The sequence below is a fragment of the Alligator mississippiensis genome, chromosome 14, assembly GCF_030867095.1.
Source record: "Alligator mississippiensis isolate rAllMis1 chromosome 14, rAllMis1, whole genome shotgun sequence".
Lineage (NCBI taxonomy): Eukaryota > Metazoa > Chordata > Crocodylia > Alligatoridae > Alligator > Alligator mississippiensis.
This window is the reverse complement of record NC_081837.1, coordinates 16,686,777-16,704,238: the sequence shown is the minus strand read 5'-3', so window position 1 is coordinate 16,704,238 and position 17,462 is coordinate 16,686,777. Positions and strand designations below refer to the sequence as shown.

The following is a 17,462-nucleotide window of genomic DNA, read 5'->3' as shown; positions in this document are numbered from 1 at the left end:
ATCAGTACAATGTAGCTATCCTGCCTGCTTGGGTCCAGGCAGCATTTGCACACCTGCAGTGCTGTAGGGCAGGGGTGAGCCGAGGAGCAGAGCACGGGGCAGACGGGAGAGATACTTCACTCTTCCAGTGCCATGCCTGGGGTGGGGCTGGGGACAGGTGCAGGGCGGAGGAGTTCTGCAATGCCATGGGACAGGTCTGGGCTGTGGAGCAGATGATAAGGACAGGTCTGGTCAAATACCTGGTTAACTGTTGTCGTTGCCTCCAGTGCAGTCTCCTTCCCCCTGTCTCACTCACAAAGTTTCTTTAACCCTCATTCATTCTTGCAAATACTCTGCATTTGAATGAAGCAGGTATCACTACTTGTTTGTTAGGTGTGTTGTAGGAAGTGCAATCTGAGACATGCTGACTGAATGATGGGGAAATGAAACTGAGCCAACCTATGTCTGGACTGGACTGTTTAGCCTCCTTCCGCTGACAGCAGTGTCTGAGGAGAGGAGCTATGTGGGTCCCTGCACTGCTGGCTTTCCCACTATGCACCAGCAATGAGCACTGTTAAAAATCAGGCAGTTTATTACTGATGGAGAACTGATCCTGTATGTATGTGAGTGGAGCATCTGAACGGGAGACTTGGGTTGCAGATGCTACTCAGAGCAATGACTCTCCCATTGCCACATGCACAACACAGGGCAAACCCCCATCCCACCGAGGTTTGTGGCCAATTGCCCACCTACCCTTTAGGGGGGTCAGCAATCAGCACAATGACCCTGCACACACACACACCCCCGCCCCCGCAGTTCAACTGCACTGGGTGGATCCTTTTGTAATGAGCATCTGCAACAAGACCATCATGCAGCCCAGCCAATACAGCTTCCTTAGCTGTGTCCCTGCCCAGGCTGTGTCTGTGACAGGTCGGGGTTTTTACCCCAGCTCTACCAGTGGCCTGCTCATTGACTTCATGCAAGTTGCTTCTTCATGTGCCTCAGTTTCCCCATTTGTAAAATGGGAATAACAACAGTGCCCTCCTTTGTCAAATGGTTGGAAACTTACCATTAAAGGGGCCTGTTGCAGCAGCTGGTGTTTTTAATTCTCTATTAGGCCTCATGATCACTGTGCTACTTTTTTCTGCCTGATTGCCAAGCTAGTGCTGGGATCTGGAGGGGTCTTTTAGCTCTGGGAGATTATGGTTGGGCTTGTGGGCTGCATGGGCCAGCATGTGTCTAGACACCACCAGTGATTGATCTGAGATTAGAGCTAACACAGTAGCCATTGTTAGTGAGTCTATTGAACCCAATACTCTATTAAGAAAACAGCAAGTAGCAGGCAGGTTCCTAAACAAATGTGGGAGCTGCAGAGCAGAGGGACTGCGTGGGACTGCTAGTATGGGTGCTCTTCCTGCAGTGTGGGCAAAGGAATCGGGGCTTCCAGGTGGTTCCAGCTAGAGACCAGAAGCCAGAGCCTCAGCTTGGCACATCCCATTGACCCCACTCTGATGCATGTCTCCTCTTGCCTGGTCTCCTTCTGCTGGCACTGTCACTAGGACCCTGTGGGAGAAGACCCCTTTTGCAGATGGCTTCCCTCTGTGAGGGACAGATCCTGTTTTTGATTTTTTGGAAGCAAACAGGGTTCCAAGATGCATGGGAAGAAGAAAGAAAGAATGGAAATTGTAGAATTTCTTAAAACAGCTGATTGGAACGAGGCCCGATCAGTTTGGCCAAACTCAGCTACATCTCAGTGGAAGGGAAATCACAGCCAGAAGGTCACAAGGTCTGACTTTGTTTTCTGGAAACACGATTAAACTATTTTGTGCATGACTATCTCACCATTCCCCTTACTGCATGCACACGGCACTCACACAGCTACGTGCACAAGGGAAGGGCCTGAGATCCAGTTTTGTGTTTATCAAATGAGCTTTTTTCAGCTCTAAGGAATGTGAAATGGGGCCTCATGGCATTTCAGCTCCTGATGAGTATCAGTATAAAGAGAAAGCTTGACAGCACTTTGTGTTCACCTCCCAAATATCCTTCTAAGATGAAAGTTGCTCAGGAAGAACAAATGCTGGGGTTTCTGTGGGCACCCCTGGGACCAGATGCTTTACCATGATGCATACAAAGTGTGTGAAGTCCATGGCAAAGCTCCCAGTGACTCCTGGCAGCTTATCCTCCTCAAGATGTGATGCCATGTACGGTAATGGTGTCATCATCATTCGCATTGGGGTCACTGGAAGTAGGCTCAGACCCAGAGGTCTCATCTTTTCCTGCTGGGCTCAGTCCTTGGAGCAGATGTACTTGTGGACTTCTTGGGGCTCACCATCTATGTCACAATAACCTGTGACCTCAGAAGACTGGACTTGGTAGTCAGAGTGGTCCCTTATAGTCCTGTGTTCCTCATTCCCCTGGAAGAATACACTCCAGTGGTGGATTGTTCCCATTCTGAAAGGCAAATTCATTCAGGCAGGTTTCTGCTACACTGTCCAACTTGCCAAGAATGCCAAAAATGCAGTGTAAAACCAGAGCTGAAGCTGGTTTCCAGTGCCTCCCCCCCAGCATGCCTGGAGGGCAGAGAAACAACGTAGGAGGCCCAGAAACACATGCAGCACAGCAAGGAATATCAGAAAATAACATGGTCCAAGGGAAGAAAAACATCCTATGGGGAGAAGCAGGATCTGTGACCTCAGACCTAAACTGTGGCAAATGCTGGTGCCTCAGTCATTGGCAGCCTTCAGCATGGGACACACAGGGGCCTGGTTGGCAGAGGTGCTTCACACCCACTGCCCAGTTAAAGCCCAGTTTACCACTCCAGTTACAGAGCCACAAGTGCTTGGCTCCTGAGCCAGCCAGGACTGGGCACCTCCTTTGTGAATTCTGGGCCTGGGTTCTCTGTTCATGGGTTTCTTCATCTATAAAGTGAAGGCTGGATCCACCCAAGCTGCAAATTTTGAGGCCCATTAATGGAAAAAAACTCCCTCAATTTGCTTTTCATCCTGTCTCTCTCCATAACTGGGCAGAGGCCTAAGCACCTCTGACTTGGGGTTGTAGCTGAATGTCGCCATAATGTAAGGTGTTTGGGCACAAGGGGCAGCTTGGGGCCTGCCCACCCTAACCCAGGTCAAGGGCGCTGCATCTGAGTTCAGGGTGGGTGGTCTTCCAGGTGAAACATTAGGCCAAGACTCAGAAAATTTGGAAGGACCACAGACCCCGCTATGGGATGACTTGACCACATGGGGCTGGGTTCTCAAGGGCTGAGTGTCTGCAATGGACACATTTCCCAAAGAACTCAGCTTCTGTTCAGGCAGATCTTTTTTAGAGATCAGTACCCATCATATGGAAATTCTGGCTGAGCTGTGGGGACCAAGTGCTCCTGTGCCTCATTTCCTCTTCTGCAGGACATGGGTGATGATAACACTGTCCTACCTCAGAGGAGCTTTGTGAAGGTAACTCCTCTGGGCCTGGTGCTCACAGGACTGAGGATGGCACCTGTAAGGGTGACATCAAATCCCCTATAATTCACAGCACTTAAGGCTGAAGGGACTATGAGATTCATCCTGTCTGGCTTCCAGGCTAACCCAGAGACCCTTATCCTGTTGAACCAAACAAACAGGTTCACAGCTGGGCAGGGCTCAGATCTAGGGTCCCAGCTCCTACCTGCCTGCAGTATCGCTAAGCCCCAACAGAGCTGGTGAGGGATTGAGCAGCTGGGTGTCAGCTGGAGCAAAGCTGCATACACCAGCTAGGAGAAGGGGTAGCCTCAGATACTTTTGCTCCTTTGTTGCAAATGTGAGTGGAAGGTCACAGCTCCCTGCAAGTCCAGCCCAGCTGCTAAAAGGGTATTGTTCATCCTCCCACTCCTACCCAGCCAAAGGGGATGGCCTCATACCCTAGTCTGGCTGCTCTGTTTTCAACAGGGGGGTTGAGCGCTTTGGAAGAACCAGCCTGACCTGTTTGCTATCAGGACTGGATCCTCCCAAGGGGGACAGGAGGTGGGAGGGATGCAGGGTGGGGGGAGAGGAGGGACAGCAGACAACCTCAGGGTTGGGTTGTGGGGAAAGATCCTACCCTCGTCATCCTCTTCACACCAGTACACTGGGCAGCGGGAGAGGCAGCGTGACCTCAGAGGTGTCTACTCTGATTCAGAGGAAAGCTTGGGGAGAACCAGTGCTACGATGGAGCTGCCCCTGGTGCTGCTGGTGCTGACTGGGAGCTGCCTGGTCAAGGGCCTAGGTAAGTTTTTGTTACTACAGGGGATGTTACCAGGTGCTGCTTTTCCTTTGTGAGGAGTGGCTGACGGCTGTGGGGAGGGAGAGCTCTAGGAGCCGACAGGTTTTTTCTGCTAAATTCATAATGGAAGAAGGGAATTTGGTGGGGATGGGGCATTCCTCTCCAAAACATCAGTCGGGGAGACATGAAACCCCTTGTATCCTACAGCTGTTGAACGGCTTTGCATTAAGATCACTGCTCCTGCTGCTCTTGGGGAAGCGTTTGAGACCTGATCCAAAGCTCACTGGAGAGAGTGGAAAGACCCACTGATTTCCACTGGGCTTTGGGTCAGCTGCATGGTGAGTGCCTCGGGACCAGCTTGCTGCCAGAGGCAGGTGGCCCTGGCATCAGCATGGAGCTGGGCTGTATTCCCACCCCTGGCTTTCACTTGGCTAGAGGGACCTCCGGGTCTTCTCTCCCTGGGCAGTCACACAGCCTCAGAGTAGCAGGGAGAGCTGGGCCTCTGAACTGGGCATCTACTGTTTGGATTTGCTAATGTGGCAAGGAGCTGGGCACCTCTTGGAAGAGACTGAAACCAGGGCCACCTGCAGCTCTGTGGTGAAATGAAGCTCATGGAACCAGTCTGTTCCCCCTGGCCCAGCATCTACACTGGGAAGCTATGGCAATAGTCAGCTGCACTGAAGGGGGCATGGAGCTGAATGGGCTGTGGAGACTGAACGGTCTTCTCATGGTGCAAGTGGCCTCTCCACACCAGGGCTGGGGCCCATTGGCCCTGCTGGTGTCCATGCTGTACCCATCTGGGTCAGGGATTGTAAGCTGTCTGGGGCAGGGGATATCTGTATCTTGAGCCTCATTGCAACTACAACACAACGGAGCAATAAAGACTCCGGGGTCCGGAGCTGCCAGTCCAGCAGCCTGTTCAGTCACAGAGGACTACGGGGCTCCTTTAGAACTGGACTGGGCAAGCACTGGCCCATGGCCTGTGAGGGACAATTTGGAAAGGCCTGGACAGGAGCAAGTACAACCGGTTACACCTCTGCGATTAGCACCAGCAGATATTCAGGTGATACTAGTTTGAGCTGTGAACTCCCAGAGGCATGTGAGGGGAACTGGTGAAAGCATTAGTCTAGCAGTTCTCCTCTCTCATGCTCCTCCCCAAGTCCCTCCCTGCTGGCCCCAGGCTCCGGCTGCTTTTGGAGTTCTGGGATCAAGCCCCACAGCCCCTGCTGGGCACCAGACACCTTTAAACCTCATGTACTTCCCACACAAAGCACAAGAAGCTGCTGAGACCTTTCCAGACATGCATGCGTGTCCAGCAAGACAGGCTGGGTAGGGGGTGGGCAGGCAGGGAGACACTGGAAGGACCACGGCAGGCGAGCATGCTGGAAGAGGAGGTGAGCAGGTGTTTGGGGGCTTGCTTACTTTGTTGGAGGAGGATGGGGATGGACTCCAGAGGTTTGGAAGTTAGGATAGGGCAGAGCTCTAGTAGCCTGTTCATCTGCTTTGCAGGAAGCCCTTTCCCAGGTTGAACCGTGGGGGCATCAGTCACATTGGTGCCCAGGGCACAGATCAGCTGGCACAGATCAGTGTTGCTCTATTGTAGGCAGCAAGCAATGCCTTTTTGCCTCTGGAGCCCTGCCAGCCTAGAGCAAAGAAGGAGCCAGCCCAGAATGCCAGCAGGAGCCTTGAAAGCGAATGCAGCTGAGGCAGAGTCCCTGATTTAGGATGACAGGGACCTCCAAGATTGCATGGTCCATCCTCCGCACAGACACAGGATTTCCTGCTCCCAAATTAGCCCAGGCAGCTGTCTGGGGTTGGTTTGAGGCACCTGGTTTGTCCATTTATCTCTTGGCAGCGAGGCAGTGAAAATCCAAATGGTGCTCAGCCTCAACCTGCACATGCCTGTGGTCTTTTATTCCCAATTCAACTTCTGATGGATCCCCCATGCAGTGGAAAAGGGGAAGGCTTGAACACCCTGTCTCTCTCTGGCCCTACCATGTGTTCCCCTTACTGGCACTTACTGTGTTTCCCTTTGTGGTCTCCCAGAGCTCGTGCCCTACACGCCGCAGATCACAGGCAACTCCCTGGAAGGGAAGCTCACAGCTTCCACCTTCAGCCTGGACCAGCCCATCTGCATCTTCGATCAGTATGTGAACGCCACTGATGACATCTGGCTAGTTGTTGCCTTCGCTAATGGTATGTGCTGCTAACCTCACTGTACCTCTTGCTCGTTTGACTTCCCTTGCACTAGGACACACTGTCTGTCAAGGAGGAACACCACTGCCTCTACTTACCTTCTGCTTCCTTGGTCCGATTTGAACTCTGCCTCTTCTCTAGGGGGCACCGGTTTGTAGCTCCACTGTCTTTCCCACCTAATCTATAGCCACTGGGGTAGCAAAGGCAGCCTGGGCAGGAAAAGGCACTGAGAGGCCTAGGCACTCATCCTGGCTCTGCTACTGGCTTACTCTGTAACTTTGAGCAAATAATTCACTTAGGCTTGAATTTCTAGAATGACTTCTGATGCCCAGGGCCTCAAGACTGAGAGATCTAAGATAGTGGGAAAACTATGTAAGAGCTCACCCTGAGGGCTCCCAATGTCTTTTTCAGTCCAGGCAGGGTGGACAGCTGCCATCCAGACTATCTGCACTGCCTCCAGCCATTGGTAAAGGGAAACATGCTTTCCCAGGCCTTCAAGGCCAATAGTTTGAATAGTAGTAATGGGCGTTAGCCCATGCACCTGCCTGGAATTTTAGGGTAAGGGGCTGATAGATTCCCAGGAATGTGGGGTCAGCCATGGTGGGTCGGAGCCACCGGTCCTGCAGGTTTGTCGTCTCTACTCTAGTTAATGCCTGAGGGGAAACCTTGGCCCTTGGTTTGCTCCCAGCTGCTGCACCAGACTGTGTGAAGGGGAGGGGAGGGGAGAGGAGGGGAGAGATGTACCTTTCTGAGTCCTGCACATGATCAGCTCCCACCCTGGAGCATGGCCCTCAACTGCTCTTATCTCAGCCTGTTTACAGTGGGGATAACTTCATCTGCCCTTTTGCAGATATCTGCCTCTGGGGCAGAGGTGCTCATAACAGTCCTGTGATATTCCCAGCCCAGCCAGTAGGGCCAGTGTTGCCTGCCAACTACCATCCACTCTGTTGCTGTTGCATCTTAGGTTCCCATCTCCTCCCCAGGCCTGGAACATTTCTATCCTCCTGTGTATCACAGTCTACCTATGTGGCCCTGCTGCCAGTCCATCAATAGGCTCTCCCATGTCCCCCACCCTGCAGGCTGCTCAGTGCTCTCTGTCCTTGTAGGGGGGAGGGGGACACTGTCATTGGCATCCACAGGCACTAGTTGATATGGCCTTGCCATTCAGCAGACATGTTCCACTCTGGCTTTGGCTTCTCCTGCACAGCCATGCTATAAAGATGCAGGCAGGACTCATGGCCATTGTCATAGGACAGTGCCAGATTACCCCAGGAGTTTTGCCAGCCTACACCAAACAAGAAAGACATACAGTAGGGATGCAGTTTATCTACCAAGAGGTCTCCCAGGCCTGGGGTAGGATTTTGCTACAGAGTTTATGTGGGTGAGCAGCACCCCAGGCTGAACAGCAGGGTTAGCCTGGCTGAGGTGCGAGCAGCCACAGGGCACAACACCATCTGTATTAATGCACCTTCCCAGGACTGCCCTCTGAGCATGTCACTAGGAGGAATGCAAGCATTCAAGTGATGTAACCTGTGTCCTTGCTGCAGATTACCAGCCCCAGTGGAAGCCTTAAGCAGGTTTTATCCTGTTTAGCCTAAGTGTAAAGCACCACCTAACTCAGGTCAGAGACCAGAGGAGGTGTTGGCGCAGTGCCCAAGGGAGAGCCCAAGTTCATTCTCTGCTGGCCACATGCCCTTTTTCAGGTTATAAGCCCAGCCTCTGCTATAGCTACAGCAGCAGCCTTGTGCTTTTAGAGCAGTCAGGTGCAAGCGGAAGCCTCACCTCTAGTCCTGAACAGGTGTAGTGTTTGCAAGTCTGCTGTAACCAGGACCTTGGCCAGTCCTGAGACCATCCCTGCTCTGTGTGTGTTTCTAGTTGTACAATGTTTGGATTGCAGATTTTTAGTGTGTTTATATCCCTAGGATCACAGTACCTGAGCCCCTCTGTGGCAACAGAATTAGCCTCCCAGCATGTCTCCATGACATGAGGAAGGTTGAGATTTTCATTGTATCCACAGGCAATTAAGGTACAGAAAGGTTAAATGACAGCCCAAAGTCACTTAGGAAGTCACTGGCAAGGCTGGGATTCAACCCTGACCCCCCAGGATCTTGGCATTGCCTCAAGTCTGTCTCTCTCACCCCCAATCTGATCAATGCTCCCTCTCACCTCATCTTTAACCAACAGCAACCTCCAGTTTAAAAAACCCAACATCTCGCACTGACATCCCACCTTACCAGCGGCTCTCGACTGCTCTCCATTACATGACCTTGAGGACTACCATCACCTTCTTCCCATGTCCTAGGAGCACCAACACAAGCGTGCTCCGAGTAGGCAGTGATGCTTTCTGCAGGAACGACAACAGCCAGCAGCACTGCAATGGACCCCTGCCCAACCCCGGGCCCTACAGGTGAGGCAGAATGACCCCAAGGTAAATCAGCAAGGCATCACCTGCCTCCAGGGGCACATCCCCCATCAAGTACACCCAGGGGGATGCAGAATAACCTCTTGGCAGTTTGTAGAAACCTTCAGTCAGTGAAACAGGCAGCTGGAGGCAGGAGGGGGCTCAGTCCAGCTGTACATGGAGAAGGGAGGTTAGTGGGTTTTTTGGATTGCAGTAGGTAGCTCTGAAGAGTGCCAGGCATAGAGCAGGGCCTCTCTGTGCTAGGCACTGTACAAACACAGCACAGAAAGAGGTCCCTGCCCCAAAGAGCTTACTGTTAAGACATTAAACATCTTTCATATTAAGGGCCCCAACTCTTCTCTCCCAGCCTTGTGAGTTCCCTATCACCTCTGAGCAGTACAGCATCTTGGACTGGACAGGCACCTGGATGGGATCATATGATCCCAGGTTTGATGACCCTTTTCTTGCCTGCCAGGGGCAGCGGGTTGGACTAGATGGTCCACTGAGGTCCCTTCCGACCCTATGAATCTTTCCACCTTGGCTGCAGCTGAGTTTTCTCTCCCCCAGTTACTTCTCTCTTCAGCATATGCACGCTCTAAGGAGATTCCTGGTTCTTTTTCACCCACTTTATATGGCTGGGCTGACTAAGGGACAAGAAGGGTCAATGACATTTCCAGGAGCCTTCTGGCTTCCAGTCCTTGGACCACAGGGTTAAGGATCTTGTGCTTGTTAACGATTCAGTTGCCTTAGTAACTCCTGGGCTCTTGAAGAACTCATGCCCCCAATGTGTTCCTGGCTCCTGTCCATAGAATCGTGATGTAGGTGCCACCTGCACCTCTTCAGGAGAAGGAGGGAAGATTTCTCCTCCATTCTCTCCTTCCTACTTATTCTGACATGTGATCCCACAGGACCTGAGATGCTTCGGGGACCTTGAGCCTGGGATTTTTTTATGCTTGCTCTCTCTAGTTTCCCAAAGAGCAGATTCGGAGGGGGCAAGATCACAATCCATTTGTTCCTACACTACATGGCTTCTGAGAGCAGGGGCTTCCTTCATGTTCCCAGTCAAAGTGAGACCCAATAGCTGGACACTGAAAAGAAACAAATGCACATGAGAAATATGGACGGATGTTTAAATAGGGAGGATAATTAACTGCTGGGGATTCTCCAGCACTCAAGAATCACTATCTGTCCTTCCAAAAGAAATGTCACAACTCAAAAAGAAGCTACAGCCTCACTCCAGTAATGAATGATAAGGCTCTGTGGCCTGCAGAAGGGACAATATCAGTCCTTTCCAGCCTTAAAATTCAGACAAGATAAAAGCCCAGAGCATCTGCTGGTCTCATGCACTACAGCTCCTTTAGATTCAGCACAGGTCCATCACTTGATACCAGCAGAGCCTCAGCCCCTCCAGTAGGCAGGAGTCTTGGACTGGCTAACATGGACAGACCCAGGGATTGCCTGTTAAACAGGATGTTTTTTATCATGGAGCGCAAGAGACCTATCTGGCTTTGCAATTTGCTTCAGCATCTCTGGTGCCAAAGGGAAAGAGGGGCTGGATTCCAGCTAGATTTCACTGACCTTAGTATTGAAATACATCTTGCAAGCTACACTTTTGTTTTAATCTCCAAATTTCTCCCACTTTTTCTGGAGGATTGGGGAGACCCTGAGATCACTTGGTGGCTTTCCTGACCCTGCCATAAAATCTTGATGAGCAGGGTGAGGAATGGAAGAGGTAGCAAAATATGAAGGCAATGGAAGACGCCAGTCGCAGGGCTCAAGTGCCTATATACTAATGCTAGGAGTATGGGGAACAAGCAGGATGAACTAGCGCTCCTGCTTGCAGAAAACACCTACGACTTAGTAGGGCTAACAGAAACCTGGTGGGATTCTTCCCACGACTGGGCGGTACACATTGAGGGTAATAAGCTGTACAGAAAGGACAGGGTGGGGAAGAGAGGGGGAGGGGTTGTGCTCTATGTCAATGAGCGATATACATCGACCCTTATCAAAACGGAATCGAAGGAGGAGAAAGTAGAAGGATTATGGGTTAGGTTACATGGAGGTCAAGGAGAAAGGGATTTGGTGGTAGGGGTCTGCTACAGACCCCCACACCAAGGGGAAGAACCAGATTTGGGGCTCCTGAGGCAGCTCTCAGAGACCATAAAAACCAGGGAGGCGGTAGTCATGGGGGACCTAAAGTACCCAGACATCTGCTGGGAGACGCAGACAGCAAAGTCCCACTGTTCACGCAGGTTCCTATCCTGCATACAGGACCTCCATCTGACGCAGGAAGTACATGGTCCCACTAGGGGGAATGCCTTACTGGACCTGGTATTGGCAACGGGGGATGACATGGTAGGAGACCTACAGATCGGTGGTCACCTGGGGGACAGTGATCACAAAACAATAGAATTCACCATAAGACATCAAGTGGGTAAGGTAACTAGTAGGGTGAAAGTGCTTTAGGAAAGCTGACTTCAGTGAACTCAGGTGATTAGTCAAGGACGCACTGCAGAGTAGGAGTTTTAAAGAGTTGGGAGCCCAGGAAGGGTGGCTGTGCCTTAAGGAAATGATCCTTCGGGCACAGAGGGAGATGATTCCGATGAGGGGAAAAAGGGGGAAAGGGGCCAAGAGGTTTCCTTGGCTGAGCAGAGAAATCCAGAGCAGTCTACAGGCTAAAAGGGGGGCATATAAAAAGTGGAAACGGGGAGAGATTACTAAAGAGGAGTATACCTCCTCTGCTCGCGCTTGCAGGGAGGCAGTTAGACGGGCCAAAGCTACCATGGAGCTGAGGATGGCATCCCAAGTTAAGGTTAACAAAACATTGTTTTTTAGGGAGTAAAAGGAAGGTCCAGGGTGGAATAGGACCCCTACTAGATGGGCATAAGCAATTGGTGACAGACAAGGGGGACAAGGCTGAACTCCTCAACGAGTTCTTTGCTTCAGTGTTCCTAAGCGAGGGGCACGACAAGTCTCTCACTGGGGTTGTAGAGAGGCAGCAGCATGGCGCCAGACTTCCATGCGTAGACCCTGAGATGGTGCAGAGTCACTTGGAGGAACTGAATGCGTTCAAGTCGGCAGGCCCGGACGAGCTCTATCCGAGGGTGCTGAAGGCACTGGCCGACATCATTGCGCAGCCACTGGCGGGAATATTTGAACGCTTATGGCACACGGGCCAGGTCCCGGAGGACTGGAAAAGGGCCAATGTAGTCCCCATTTTCAAGAAGGGGAGGAAGGAGGACCCAGGCAACTATAGGCCAGTCAGTCTCACCTCCATCCTAGGCAAAGTCTTTGAAAAAATTATCAAGGCTCACATTTGTGAGAGCCCGGCAGGAAAAATTATGCTGAGGGGAAATCAGCACGGGTTCGTAGCAGGTAGATCATGCCTGACTAATCTAGTCTCTTTTTATGACCAGGTTACAAAACGCCTGGACGCAGGACTGGGGTGGATGTCGTATACTTAGACTTCAGGAAGGCCTTCGATAGGGTATCCCACCCCATACTGGTGAACAAGTTAAGAGGCTGTGACTTGGATGACTGCACAGTCCGGTGGGTGGTGAATTGGCTGGAGGGTCGCACCCAGAGAGTCGCAGTGGATGGGTCAGTATCGACCTGGAAGGGTGTGGGCAGTGGGGTCCCGCAGGGCTCGGTCCTTGGACCAATACTCTTCAATGTCTTCATCAGCGACTTGGATGAGGGAGTGAAGTGTACTCTGTCCAAGTTTGCAGATGACACAAAGCTATGGGGAGATGTGGACACGCCGGAGGGCAGGGAACAACTACAAACAGACCTGGACCGGTTGGACATATGGGCGGAAAACAACAGAATGCAATTCAACAAGGAGAAATGCAAAGTGCTGCACCGAGGGAGGAAAAATGTCCAGCATACCTACTGCCTAGGAAATGACCTGCTTGGAGGCACAGAAGCAGAAAGGGATCTTGGAGTCCTAGTCGACTCCAAGATGAACATGAGTATTCAGTGTGACGAAGTCATCAGGAAAGCTAATGGTACTTTATCGTGCATCAGCAGATGCATGACGAACAGAACCAAGGAGGTGATACTTCCCCTCTATCGGGCGCTGGTCAGACCGCAGTTGGAGTACTGCGTGCAGTTTTAGGCGCCACACTTCAAGAGGGATGTGGATAACCTGGAGAGGGTCCAGAGAAGGGCCACTCGTATGGTTAAGGGCTTGCAGGCCAAGCCCTATGAGGAGAGACTAGGGCACCTGGACCTCTTCAGCCTCCGCAAGAGAAGGTTGAGAGGCGACTTTGTGGCTGCCTATAAGTTCATCACGGGGGCACAGAAGGGAATTGGTGAGGCTTTACTCACCAAGGCGCCCCTGGGGGTTACAAGAAATAATGGCGATAAGCTAGCAGAGAGCAGATTTAGACTGGACATTAGGAAGAACTTCTTCACAGTTCGAGTGGCCAAGGTCTGGAACGGGCTCCCAAGGGAGGTGGTGCTCTCCCCTACCCTGGGGGTCTTCAAGAGGAGGTTAGATAGGCATCCAGTTGGGGTCATCTAAACCCAGCACTCTTTCCTGCCTATGCAGGGGGTCAAACTCGATGATTTATTGAGGTCCTTTCCGACCCTAACATCTATGAATCTATGAATCTATGACCTTCTCTCTTTCCTCCATGCTCCCCCTTCTTTCAGAGTGAAGTTTCTCATCCTGGATTCCAATGGCGCCAAGGCAGAGACAAGATGGTCTGAAAGAATCACTCTGAAGCAAGGTAATGCCAGCAGGACAGGGACCACTTACCAGTTTCACTGGTAAGGCTCTTGTTCCCTTTAAGCCCTGCATGTGCCTATTCCCACTGCCTGGGCAGCACAAAAAATGGCTGCAGACTTCCAGAGTTTGTAATGAATCCCTGAGGGGCAGCACTGACCTATGCCTGAAATGGACTTTCTTACAGGATCTCTTCACAAGTGCAGCAGCCCCTTCCCCTCTCAGAAAGACTCGGCTTTTCATAACCCAAGTTTTAACTACTGGGACTCACTTGGTCTCACTGCCGGGGTGAGCCAGATGGAACAGCGCTGCCTCTCCACATTTGGCCTTATAGCAGCAGTCATACACCCTGTATGACAACTGTTTTCCAGTCCTTAGGGGGAATCAGACACTCGTCAAACAGTCACAATACTGAACCAGAGAGGAAAGTGAAAGCTCAGCAAGGAAATGACTGAGCAGCACTGAGCACTACAGAGGGAACTGGACCCCAGTGATCCCAATCTCTGCCATCTTCCTCCCTATTTCTGCTCAGGACCTCCCTCTCCTCCCAGACCCTTCCGTATCCAGCACCCTCCACAGCTGGTTTCTCCTCCCTCATGGCACTGGTTTCAGTCCTCCAGGAGATCCCCTCCACTCCTCTCTCCTTCTGTGTGCTGCAGGCCACAGGTCAAGCACCATTGACACCTGGCCAGGGAGGCGCAGCGGCACCATGGTTGTCATCACCGTCATCCTTTCCAGCTTAGTCGGCATCCTGACCATTGCATTCCTCTGCACAAGCGCCTATGAGTGGTAAGCCCCAAGGGGAACGCAGACCAGCCCGGCTTTTCTGCTAAGGGAGCAATCGGTCAGCCTGAGCCTGTGGGACTCTAAGGGCCCCCAGCACTTGCTCACCTCCTGTGGACTGCCTCCCCCTGCCTGGTGTGAATGGGTCTGGCTGGACCTGGGACCCTCTGTTGTTCCCTTGGGTGACCCATGGTGCCCACAGTGCCCAGCCAGCTGGCTTACACCAGAGGCCTGTTTAAACCTGCCAGCAGGGACACCTCAAGGCACTGGAGAGAACAGGAGGTCTGCATGCTACCTGGAGCTTCCCCTCTCCAGCAGTGGCAGGCCCAGCCTCTCCAGACAGACAGTCTCCTTTCTCCAGAGAGTGGCTTTCTGATCTGGTCAGTCCTAGGAAGCTGTCTGTATGGAGCTTAGCTGGCACCAGTCTCTTCCCTTGCCTGTCCAGAGGTGTTTGAAGTGGCCCTATTGCTTTGCCTCCCTGCTCAGAGGCTGTCCTTCAGCCATGGCCCCACAAGAAGGCACAGGGCACATCCCGTGGCCATCACACGAAGCATCCTCCCATTGCATTGCCCTTCATGCCATGACTCCATTACTCCCGCCGGGCTCTCGGCCACAGGTTTCAGCTTTGCTTTGAACAGAAAACCAATTTTGGGGTTATTTCTTTTCCCAGCCATTTTCCCTCAGGAGCAGTTACCCCAGTTTCCCAGCCAGTTGCCCTCAGCACCTGGTGGGATGAGGCCAGGGTGGGGCCAGCTTGCCCTGGGGGCCTTCCTGCCCTACCTTCTCAGCTGGGTGGAGGGTGGTTTGGCCGTTGCACAGCCAGCAGCTCAGCCAGGTGCTGTGGGAGGGCCGGGAGGGGGTACTGTCCGGTCCCCTGTGCATCTCCCTGCGACTGACTGCCTCCATGCTTACAGTCTCTCTGTTTCTTGCAGCTTTAAGCTCTGGCAGCGAGAGGATCCTGTCGTGGCAGAGGAGCCGCCTGCCGGGTCCTTCAAGGGGCGGCGCTATGATACCCACCACATCCCTCCATCTCAGGCCCCACCCCAGCCCCCCAGTGATGTGCCAGGGTCCCCAGCTGCCTCTTCTTAGCCACAGCTTCCCTTGCTCCACGGTCCCTGGCTCGCTGATGTGCACTCAGGCTCTACATATGGCTTCAACTTCCCTGCTGGCCCCTGACCCCAGCGCCCCCACCCTGCACCCCACTACACAGCCCCCATTCCTGCACCCAGCCCAGCACTGTATTCACACGCCCTGGGCTGCCAGGCCTCAAATGGCACCAGGAAGGGAGGGGACCCCACGCAGGCCCTCAGCTCCAGTCCCTGCCTTGCTGTTGTTGCTTCTACTGCCCTGCCTGGTCGTGGCTCTTGTAAACACACCACGCTCCCAGCCCCTGTCAATCAAAGGTCAGGCTCTGCTAACTCCCCATGCCGCTCCCCAGTGCTGAGCTCAGGGTTTGGTGCCCACCAGCCTCTCTCCACAATTTGTGGCTCACAGGATTCATTTGATTCCCAGACTTATTGATGGGGCCAGAATAACAACAGGAGCCTGTGGAGGGGGGTTGCCGAGGTGCGGATGCTGGCAGGCGTCCCTGGCCAGGATCCCGTGCCAGTGAGGCAGATGCGGTAAGCAGCTACAGCGTCGCTGACAGGGCGAGGCCACATGGGGACAGCACAGCACAAGGATGCGGGGAGGCAGGAGCAGGAGAGCATGGGCAGCTGGATCCCCTTTCTGCAGAGCCTCCTCCCTGCACTGCTGTGGGAACCAAGGCTGCCGCCTCCGGGTAAGCAGAGGAAGCAGCCCAGCCGGGTGCTCTGGAGAAGGAGCCTCCCCTTGCCCAGGGCACATCCCTGGGTGCTGTGCTAGTCTGGCAGTCCGCCTTGTCCTGTTGATTCTCTTTTCCAGGGGTGGTAACATTGCAACAAGAGCAAAGACCCTAAGCATGGAAAGGCCAGCAGCAAACCAAGCCCAGCCCAGTCCAGCCCAGCCTGATCTTCCCTCTGCTAAAACCTCAATGCTGTATCCACAGTGTGGGGAACAGGCAAGGACTTGCTGCTCTCAGTGGCTTTTCTCCCCATCCCAGCATAGCAGAAGCTGCTCCAGGAGACAGGCATGGGCCTGGGCCAGACACCTGGATCCAAACAGCTCTCTTTTGGCCAGTTTGAGGGAGTCTAGACCTGGATTCTGCCAGTGGCATTCGTTCCTGGCTGTTTGGCCCACGATGACTCAATGGTGATCCAGCCTGTGACCTCATCATTCCCCTCCCCGCAATGGCTTGCTCTTTACTCTTTACTCCCAAGCCCACAGTATAGAACAGCAGGCTGTCCATAATGGCTCCACCTGAGGTCAATGTGAAACCAAGGAGATTGGCTGGAGGCATGGGAGGTTCCTCTGCTCCAAAAAAGGCCCTTTCCAAAGCTCTGCCTGGTTGTCTGACATGTGACAGTTCTTCAAGGGAGCCCAGAACTGGCCCAACCAGCACAGCCAACACCAACAGGTGACTGGGGAAGAAAGCAAGCAGTATTCCCCCTCCACAGCCTATCCCCATGGCTTCTAAGTCCAAGACAGTTATCTAGGTGAGATCTGAGCCATCTAGCGAGGCCAAAGGCTGGGAGCAAAGCCAAAGTCTCAGTTTAATGGCTACTGACATTGGTTTGTCTTACCAGTGCTCTCAACTCAGTAGCCCAGTCAGGCTGTAACAGAGCTGTCCTACCAGGAGATGAATCAGCCCAGCAGGGGTGCAGTTTTGGGAACTCTAGGCCTCATGTAAAGGACCAGATACCAGTTTCCCTCCCTGGCCCCAGTAGGAAGCCATCCTCGGGGACCATCCAGTGAGCCAGGACTGTGAGAGGCTCAGCTTCCTGTACATATTGCTGGGGGAAGGGGTCAGTTTATACAAATGATCTGCCCCCTGAGAAGTAAACTGTAGTATGCATTTTTAAAGTGCTGCATCTCTGTTGCCCTTTCTGACCTCTGCAGCTGTCCCAAACCTTCCTGATCAGGGAGTGTCTAGGAGGCAGAACTGCTAAGCACACACTGCAAGCACAAACTGCTACACAGCTCCAGCTCCATCTTCATCTTCACCCAGCTTTGTTTACCACCCCACCAAACAATGTGGCCATGGTATAACTGCAAGAAAAT

At 52.8% G+C, this 17,462-nt stretch overlaps 1 protein-coding gene across 1 annotated transcript; it reads left to right on the top strand.

Annotated features, from left to right (window-relative positions):
* Window positions 1–4,026: 4,026 nt before the first annotated feature.
* On the top strand, window positions 4,027–17,264 carry LOC102557773 (uroplakin-3b). Its single transcript, XM_014609851.3, has 6 exons — window positions 4,027–4,218; window positions 6,262–6,411; window positions 8,596–8,818; window positions 13,469–13,545; window positions 14,201–14,330; window positions 15,257–17,264. The coding sequence occupies exons 1-6, from the start codon at window positions 4,161–4,163 to the stop codon at window positions 15,411–15,413; spliced, it is 795 nt and encodes a 264-aa protein (XP_014465337.1). The 5' UTR covers window positions 4,027–4,160; the 3' UTR covers window positions 15,414–17,264.
* The last annotated feature ends 198 nt before the right edge of the window (window positions 17,265–17,462 follow it).

What these genes read in the sequence shown, in the direction of transcription:
- LOC102557773 (XM_014609851.3), top strand. Translation starts at nt 4,161, where the DNA reads ATGGAGCTGCCCCTGGTGCTGCTGGTGCTGACTGGGAGCTGCCTGGTC. An exon ending in CTGCCTGGTCAAGGGCCTAG is followed by an intron (nt 4,219 to 6,261) that starts GTAAGTTTTTGT and finishes GTGGTCTCCCAG; the next exon opens with AGCTCGTGCCCTACACGCCG. An exon ending in AAGAATCACTCTGAAGCAAG is followed by an intron (nt 13,546 to 14,200) that starts GTAATGCCAGCA and finishes TGTGTGCTGCAG; the next exon opens with GCCACAGGTCAAGCACCATT.